The sequence below is a fragment of the Pempheris klunzingeri genome, chromosome 10 (genome assembly GCF_042242105.1).
Source record: "Pempheris klunzingeri isolate RE-2024b chromosome 10, fPemKlu1.hap1, whole genome shotgun sequence".
NCBI lineage: Eukaryota > Metazoa > Chordata > Actinopteri > Acropomatiformes > Pempheridae > Pempheris > Pempheris klunzingeri.
Genome location: NC_092021.1, coordinates 5,771,627 through 5,780,969, shown reverse-complemented (window position 1 = coordinate 5,780,969; position 9,343 = coordinate 5,771,627). Strand labels below are relative to the sequence as shown.

Sequence of the window (9,343 nt, the reverse complement as noted above, 5' to 3'; positions counted from 1 at the left end):
CAGCCATAATGGGTGAAGACTGAAGTGTGTGTGCGTGCTTTTCTTGTAGCTTCCAGCTATTTCGAATGCACCTTTTTTTGTTTTTAATGAGGCATCAGTCTGTAGCGCCTTAAAAAAAAAAAAGACTGATCCAGATATAGGCCCAACCAATTTTTCATTAGGAGAAAAAACACATGAAGTCACAACAACATGATGCAGAAAAAGAATTTAAAGTTACAAAATATTTAAGAAAACATTTTATTTTACATAAACTGTACAGATGACATTTATTTGACTAAATGATTCTTAGACAGGAACTAAAAATAACTTTTTTATTAAATAGAAAACTGAAACAAAAATAGAATTAAAGATGAAAACTTGAAGTGTTGCTTATTGTACAAAACAGAGAATGAAAATAGAGCTAAGAAATGAAATCATATCGTACCCTGATACAGTGGTAGGCCTATTGCAGATGATCAAACACAGTATTGTACACAGTAACTCAATGGCCTTGCCATCTTAGTACAATAGCTAAAATCTTGGCCTCTTTGGTTCCATTAATTAGGTAAAATACATTTGAAACAAAATTCAATTTACTTCTATAAAAATAACTTTTCAATGGCAGTTTTTGTTTCACTAATCCCGCAACTTTTCAGTGCAAACGTCACAACAATCATTCGCTTTGGAAAGGAGGCGAAAGATTACATTTCAAGTATTGATAAAGAGTCAAGGTTTGAAGAGAGAAAGGAGGAGAGAGGGAAAGAGACAGACGGAAAGAGAATTCAGTCTAATAGAGCATGTCGAGTATGGGTATAGGTTACTATACATTGCATAGCTCATGTGGCACTTATTTAGTGATAGGACAGGACACTCAGTACCCCTTGGAAGGCATTTCTTTATACAAGTGCTATTCAGGGTGTGCATTTCAGTTTCTGCAAGTGCTGCACTGCACTGTGGCGACCCACTGGGCCAAAACTAGAGTCTCTGCATCCGCAGGCCCACTTCTACTGGGCCTTTGGGGGCAGGAGCAAGCAGTTCTCTCTCTCTGTCGCTCCCGGTGCACAAGTGAAGTGCACTTATGAAATCTATCTTCACCTGGTTGTCATGGTAGCAGGGCCTGCAGCACTCTTAGGCAGGAAGTTGAGGTTGAGGCCCGTAGTCAACAGTAAGAATGACAACAACAGCAGCAGCAGCTCTGTGGAGGACTTTCTTCTGCCTTTCTGCGGAGTCTATAATCCTGCAAGGCATTAAGCGCTGCCGGTCTAATTCCACCAGAGAGGTCGGTCAGACTGTGTCTGTCGACATAGTAGGGAAGTGCTGGTGTTCTGAATTGTATAAGCTGATGAATTGTCAGTGCTTTATAAAAACAAAAGTCTGTCATGTGCTTAAAGTACTTAAGAGGGTTGGAGGAGCGGGGTTGGGAGCGTCGGGGTGAAGCCAATAATGTCATCGGCTGATCCTGTCACTTTCCTTAAGCGCTTGTTATCTTCAATCAAGAGGAGATGATAAGCCATTATTTTTTGACTAGAAATGGCAAACTAGAGCAAAGTATCATTTGGTGATAATCATTCCCTTCTCATCCCAACGCTGACCAGTTGTCGCCAAACAGACAAAACTCGGACAGCAAGCATGTCATTTTGATAAATACACACACTCACACGCACATGTGCAAACACATGGACACAACACTGATACTTGCATTTGCTAGATTGTACCAGTGTGCATGTTGCTTGCACATACAGTAGGTATAGATATATTATATATGTGTACCGTACAATAACGTCCTGTTTGTACAAAAGGCCTTTCTGACTGTTCCAAGTTCAAAGATAATGAAGGGTCAGTGTGGACTCAAGCACAGCCACACTCCTCCACAATCATGTTGGGCACATCCCTCTTTACGATGTTGTACTCATCGTCAAAGTAGAGCATGGACATAGTACTGAGCTTGGTGGGGATGCAGCAGGAGTTGACCGAGCCTGGGCTCATCCCTCTCAAGCGGTACTGGTTAACCACTGCAGTGTGGAAGGATGAGGCAGAGCCTGGCACTCCTGCCATGTAGGCCGGGCAGCTGCCCTCGCAGTAGTTGCCGTAATAACCAGCTGGTGCGATGATCCAGTCGTTCCAGCCAATAAGGCGGAAGTCTATGTAAAACTGCTGCCGGCAGCAAAGGCCCCCGCTTGTGCCGTCACACTCCAGCCCCCGCTTACGAATGCGGTGCTTTCCATCCACCTGCCGAGCGCGCACCACCAGAAAGGGCCGGTGGGACGGGTCACCTGGGTCGACCAACACCGGCGCCACACCGGCTGTCTCACAGCCCTCACAGTGGACCTCCAGGTCCTGCCGCCGACTACCTTTGCCAAACACAGCCCGCACTGCCTCAGAGAGAGGGAAAGTATGCCAGCCACTGCGTTTCAGATCCACCCTCTTCTCCACCAGGGCCCAGCGACCTGTGCCCCCTCCACCACCACCACCACCCCCTGGGCCTCCCTCTGCACCGCTGGCAGCCCCAGCCTCCTGGTAGTGGATCTTGACAGTCACCTTCCTCCTGAGGCCTTTCTCGGGACCAGCTGGCAGCACGCGGAAATAGAGCCACAGGTTCGCCTGGGACACATACAGGTTCTGGTTTCCCTCGTTGGAGATGAGGAAATACAGACCAGACTTGGAGGATGTGTGCTCATCTGTTGGAGACAGAAAAAAGAGGAATGGTTTTACTCAATCTGCCATTTTTACAACAGTAACTAAAGGTAGAACACGTGACACATTGGTAATTTCAAGGTGGCATGAACAAAACGTTCTTTTTATAACAGGGATTAAGGTTTATGTTTATGTTGAACTGGAAGGTTCATTATTGACTTCGGACATGGTAGTTTGACAAAGAATTTTAAGCACAAGTTTGATAGCTGGAAATTTCCTGGACCTTTCAGCCACATCTCATGGTCCTTGTCAGCAGATGAAATTTAACAGTTAAGGCAAAGTGATATTAAATCTAAATGTCAAAGATAACCCTCACCCGTCCTGAGAATACCTGCTATTACCTGACCAAAGCTCCATACTTAAATCATGCGATAAAACTACAATCTGTACTGCTGCTGAAGGTCATGAGATGAAATCACGAGATAATTTATGAATATGTTGCAACATGTGCCCACACAGAGAGCAGAAAGACTCCCAAAAAAGCGCACAGCTCTGTCTTTTAAAGGCTGTTTTCCCTCTTGGTTTCTCTGTTCACCCTCAATCACTGTGTCAGGTGACCTCTGTAGCGCTCCTGATAGGCCAGCTGTGACAGGCCAGTTCTGGGATCAGGCCCAGTTGGCCTCAGGTCCAGCTTTGTAAGTGACAGGGCCAAAAAGAGAGAAGGAGAGGGAGGGACAAAGAGGAGGAAGACCAAGGAAAGGAGGAAGGATGCAAGTGGAAAAGGTGGGAGGGTGGCGGACACGGCCAAGGCTCCCGGGGGGTTCATTGAGTTCGCTGTTAGTGCCCCCCGAACCCCGCACCCACCCACCCACCCCCCGCCCCTCCCCCCATCCTTCCAGTGTGAGCACCCTGAGAGTGACAGCACAAAGCCCCCTGTGAGGCACTGGGAGACAGCCGCGCTGCAGCCCGGCATTGAAACGCGTGGCTTTCCAGCAAAAAGCATGATGAGGCAAAAATAAAAGCCATTTACATGACTATGGTCACTTTCTACAGCAGCACAATGAAGAGATCCCGGGAGTCTTAAGGTGGTGATGGGCTCTCCCTGGCAGTATTTTTTTTTCTTTTTTTTCCCCTAAGCCTAATGATGTCTTCCAAATTACCCTGAGGTAACTTGAAAGGTTTCTATTTCAGGAGATTTGGTACAATGTGCTCAAGCAGAGCAGCGCCTTTGAAAGCAGCTAAATTACTTTGTTTGCCGACTGATTAGTGTGTGTCAGTGTCAACAGGTGGCCACCAAAGACGGGCCCCCTCTTTGAGGCGCCTCACGCCTCTTCCTCCTGTAAACCACTGCTTTACATTCACACAGAAACCTGTTCAGACCAGCTCTCCACTCTGTAGCATGTCAGCTGGGAGCTCAAACACTTCACACACACACAGTTGCATCCATCCATGCACACACACACACTCACCCAACCCCACAGTAAACGATACATCAACTATCAACCTTCTCAATACCAAAGCCTGTGGGTAAAAGTATCAAGTGCACAGTAAGTACATATTGAAATCCATCTGAAGTGAACAACATAAAGGAATCAGCTGAATGGAAGCTTTTGCTTGCGACTGCCGTAAAGGCCCCTCGGGGCTACAAGTAACTACCCTCACCTCATTCAGCACCATGCGTTCTTACATGCCTCGACAGCAATGAGCACACAGTGACATAATGATAAACAGACAGGGAATGAAGCCTGATCATGAATCTAATAACTCACCTGTTGTTTTTGTTCAGACAACTTGGTTAAGACATCTGCATGGGATGGGATACATAGACCCTGAGCAGTTATAGCTGCTCACCATTTATAGTAGGACTTCAAGTAATCTGCCATCTGACAAATTAATCAATTCATTGCTTCTATAAAATGTCCAAGAATAAAGTGTCATGAAGGCCAGCAGCATCAAAACGTCTTGCTCTGTCTGACCTATACTCCAACTTCTAAAAATCTCAAGAGATTTTTCTCTCAAAGAAAGAAAAAAGAAAATCTTCACAACTGGAACAATTAAATGATGAGTAATTGATTATTAAAGTATCAACAGCTTTTTAGCTTTAATTCACAGCCCATTGGACCGTTACAATTAGCAGTGCTAATATTTTGTTGCAGAGGAATGACATTATAAAAAGACTTATGGAAGCTCCACCACCACCACTGCACACAATGCAAATGTAGGATGTTGAAAGTGGTTGCTCTGCTCGTATCACATGATCCTCATATGATTCTCATCAGGAGATAGAGTTTGTTTTTTTTCTAAACACATTAAGGGACTTCTTGTGCATGTTGGTTGAAACTTTCAAGTGCTCAGGAAACTTGGAGAAAGTGGCCAAATTTGAACTTCTACAAGTTTGTGACAACTTGCAATATCCATAGGCTGATGAAGATCATGTGATATGGTCTGAAGCTCCAGAGCAGCCACGAGGTGAGTGTTGTGTCAACTCAAACTACTTCAGCTGCTTCTTGGCGATAAGAAGCGCTCACTGAGCGGGGGGCTCTGAGGAGGGGGGGCTCTGAGTTCCTCCTCGGCATCACTTCTGCAGTATGTGTCTTTCGTGCTGCGTACACATTTGACCATATGGCTTCCCCAGTATTGAGAGCACACACCAACATGCCACGTGACTTCTTTCCACTGAAGTGAACAACTTGTTCTTTTCTTTCAGTTACAAACAATTTGGAGCTGGCCCCGACACGCCTTGCCTGACCCCACAGTGGAAAAGTTGCTGGTGAGCATCGGCAGGCAGGACACCTGGGTGGGCTTGTGTGGATAAAGAGCTGCTTCTGCGTGTCCCCACCTGCGCCACCAAGACAAGGAAGAGGCCATGGAAGCGGGCAGGCAGCTCCAGAGCTCATTACTCAAAGCTGCTGTCGACAAGACCACACGCCATGGAAGGACAAGGGCGCGGCGCGGCGTATTTTTGTGGCTCTAACACGAGCAGAGGCGTGCATGCGGCAGCCATCCCTCGGGCCCAAGTCTCAGCACTCCAGGAATTCCACATAGGGTGACAAGGTGAGGGAGGGAGGGAGCTGGAGAGGATGGAGAGGCAGGGTTGAGTCGTTGGACTTTGGGCCACTGGCTCTGTTATTAAAGCTCTACGACGGGAGCATTTTCAATAATGTTGCATAAATCATTTATATGATCACAAGCTATAGAGGGGCAGCCAGGGCCATTGAGGACTGAAACACACACTTGTGAGTGAACGCGGAAAATGTCTGGACCAGGTCCAGGATGGCCATGACTGACAGCTCGTCATGAAAGAGTTGTGTCCTGAAGTAAACCCGCCAACCCGATCCTCTGGGGGAACCGGGCCGAAGTTAATGACCTCCCATAATGAAGTCTTAATTCCGTGTCTTGGACCACTCACTTTGAGTTCACTGGGTCCGAACGGCTATAGTGAGCAATCAAGAAGCGCCGATCTAAACTTCTCCATCGACCCCTCTCTCTTTCGCCCTCCCTCCTTCCCTGCTTGTGTTCCCCGCTCCGCTCCTGTGGATACGGGACATCGAATCCCTCAGCGAGGACCCACGGGACCATGTCAGGGGAGAAGGGAGATTGGCATCGTCTCCCTCACCTGCCGCTTGGCAGACCTCTTACCTCTCCGCTACCGCAACTGGAGATAAGAAACCAGCTCCCTGGCTGACAAGCATACAGTTAACCCTGTGCTGAGGAGAAGCAGAGGATGCAAGTTGACCTCGCTCCTTGCTACACACATACACACGGCGCATAAACACTTATCCACATCCATTTGCTGGCTTGCTGTTGGCGAAACATATGCCAACCTCACCCCCCAACCCGCCTTGTCCTAAACTGTGACAACAATTCAGGCTCCCTCATGCTTGGGGGACAAGCTCCCCTGGCTTCAGAGCTTTCTGGAGACCTTGCATCTGAGCCATGCCCCGGCTGGCAGCATCCGATCTGGGGGGCGTGAGCCAGCTGGCCAGGAGGCAGACGGGGTCTAGGGAGCAGGGACCCAAGCCAGCTCCATGGTACAATGCCACACAAAGGCTCAAAGGTGTGAGGAAGAATAGAACTAGGGGGAAAAAAAACAGAAGTGGCAGAAGAAGAAGAAGCAAAGGCGCCCAGCGAACCTTTAGAACGACAAAAACATTCTTTACAACACTGCAATATGGGCACACACACACACACACACACACACACAATATCACCCCCCCCCCGCCGCTACCATCACCAACACCATACCCCTCCGCCCGCACTCCCCCATTCCAACCCTCACGAACTCAAATGTCTCATGCATTATTCTGATTTCTTTTGTTTTCTCTGCTTTTTTTTCTGCTTAATGTTGACATGTTGGGTTCAGCAGGAACACATAGTGCTCTTATAATAATTGCCTGTCTTTTGTTCCCTTGTCATGAGGGTGCACAGATCATTCCCATTGCAAGGCGGGCCCTAGCAGCTCATTCAGGCTAATTGTACTGGCAGGGCCAATGGGAAAAGACTGGATAGGGTGTGTGTGTGTGTGTGTGTGTGTGTGTGTGTGTGTGCGCGTGCGTGCGTGTGTTTAATTGTATGTTTTCTTTTTGTTAAACTAACAGTTTGTGTCAAAGATGTGGTTCTCACAGCGCTAACTGACAATTATTGGATTCTGTCAAGCACAGATGATTTTAGGTGTGTGTGTGTGTGTGTGTGTGTGTGTGTGTGTGTGTGTGTGTGTGTGTGTGAGCCTGTGTATGTGTACGAAAGGGTGTGTGAGAAAGAGAGGCAGAGAGAGGAAAGGGTGTTCTCTTTGGACTTCTGAGAATTAGTTAGATACACACTCTTAGAGGAAGGGATAAATGGCCAAATGAGGGACTTTATCCGTTCTTAAAAGGGGGCTTTATACATTGGAGTATTGAGAGTGAGCACAGCTTTAGTGATGAAATTGGAATCAGAGGTTCTTTTTATCCCCTAGACAACACATGAGGGTAATTTAAGGACTCTGTCTTTAGTTTGATTTCTTTTTAATTTTCATCAGGCTAAAACAGGAGGGTTTAACACCAGCCACTGAGTTCAGGCAGGAGTCGCTTGTGATGTAATAAGATGATGAAAATGATGACCGCACAGGATCCAATTAGTTTATGGCTTTTTTAAAAAAAAAAAAAAAAAAAAAAACAACTCTTATGTCTATCTCATCTAATCTATCTCTGCTGCACGGTCTGAAAAACACGATAAGCTTTGCAGAATAAAAAAAATGTCATCTATGAATGAGACTGATGTGAAGTTATTAACTCTCGTGGATGCCCGGGCTGCGTTTTTCCATACAGTCAAAAGGTGTATGGGTTCACCAAAGGGTCGAGTTAGATGCGTGCAATGAATTATTGATTATTACCTGATTCGGCGAAGCTGATAATCTCAGAGGTCTCCGCTTGAACCTCGTTGTTGTACGCAGCCTGTCCGTCAAAGCTGGGGATCTCCACCCGGCCGTCCTCGCGCACTTTCCCGGCGTGCAGCCGCCTCAGCGCCGTCACCATCGCAGCCTTCGGGATGGGATGGGTGATGTTGGGCCTTTCCCTCATCTGCAGCCGGTTCAGTATGTGCCTCTTCACTGCCTCCAAAAAGTCTATGTTCACCCGCTCCGACTGATCCGGCGCCCTGAGGCCGCAGGACGCGCACGACTCCTGGGGTGAGCTCTGGGTCTCCGTCCCGCTCACCGAGCTGCAGCGCACGGAGAGCACGCACGCAACCAAACAGGACAAAGCCAGACTGTACACGCTCATTTTTTCTGCAGTTTAAGTCACAGTCCGAATGCTATACGGAGGAGAGGGGTGATGTAGAAAATGCAAACACCGAGGTTAAAGCTGAATTTGATATACAAATTTGCAAATTCCGGGAGAACATCCACTCGCGCTCCAAAAGTGAGACGCCTCAAAAACATCCAGAGACGTCAATGAAATATTTGTATTCCCAAATCATACAAGGGTGCTTGCTGAGACTGTAAGGCTAATTAGCTCCAGTCATTATGCATGCAGCTTGTTATCCAGGAACGCGTCTTTTCTCTGCACCAAATAAAAGTTCTATCTGCGGGACTGCGGGACGCACTCGGGAGTTCTGATTGTTTGACGCGCGTCTGTCGCGGCACGCTCAGCTCAGACGCGGAGTCTGATCGAAACGAGTCTCGCCGATGAGTCTAAATTTACCAAAAAAAAAAAAAAAAACAAGCCTTCGGTGTCCACAGGCGTTTTATAGTCCGCTCTCTCCCATTCAAACAGCGCGCAGAACCTCCGCACCAACAGCTGCAGCCCCTAAGAGAATAAAAACGCTCTGTGAGTCCTGCGTCTTTTGTGTGTGCCCCTGCATGGGTACCGTGCCCGGTGCGCGGGGCTGTAGATGGCCAGCTCCGTGCTGCAAGATGCTGCTGCTCGCTGAGACCCTTTTCTCCCTTTGCAATCACGACAACAGGGGCTCCGCACACCCAAAGTTTTTATACAGGAATCGAAACCACGTGGGGATTTCCGCCAACTGGGCGCAAGGGATTATTAGACAACTACTACGTCTCCAGGGTCACGACTCCACTGATGGAACCAGGTTATGTTGTGGCAAGACGTCGGCTCGCACAGTTATTTAGTGAAACATAACCTAATATTGATGTCCAACTTTTGAAGATGGGAGGTTCCTGAACGCGCAAAGGTTTAGTTTTGGATGCTGTGTGCCAGTCCGGTGCTGTGAGAAGCACTGTGATTCACGGTGG

The 9,343-nt window shown here is 47.6% G+C and overlaps 1 protein-coding gene across 1 annotated transcript; it reads right to left on the bottom strand.

Moving 5' to 3' along the window:
- Positions 1-270: 270 nt before the first annotated feature.
- inhbb (inhibin subunit beta B) lies at positions 271-9,035 on the bottom strand. The gene is made up of 2 exons (XM_070838377.1): positions 7,985-9,035; positions 271-2,657 (listed from the first exon to the last, which is right to left on the bottom strand). Exons 1-2 carry the CDS (start codon positions 8,370-8,372, stop codon positions 1,828-1,830), a joined length of 1,218 nt encoding a protein of 405 aa, XP_070694478.1. The 5' UTR covers positions 8,373-9,035; the 3' UTR covers positions 271-1,827.
- Positions 9,036-9,343: the final 308 nt, after the last annotated feature.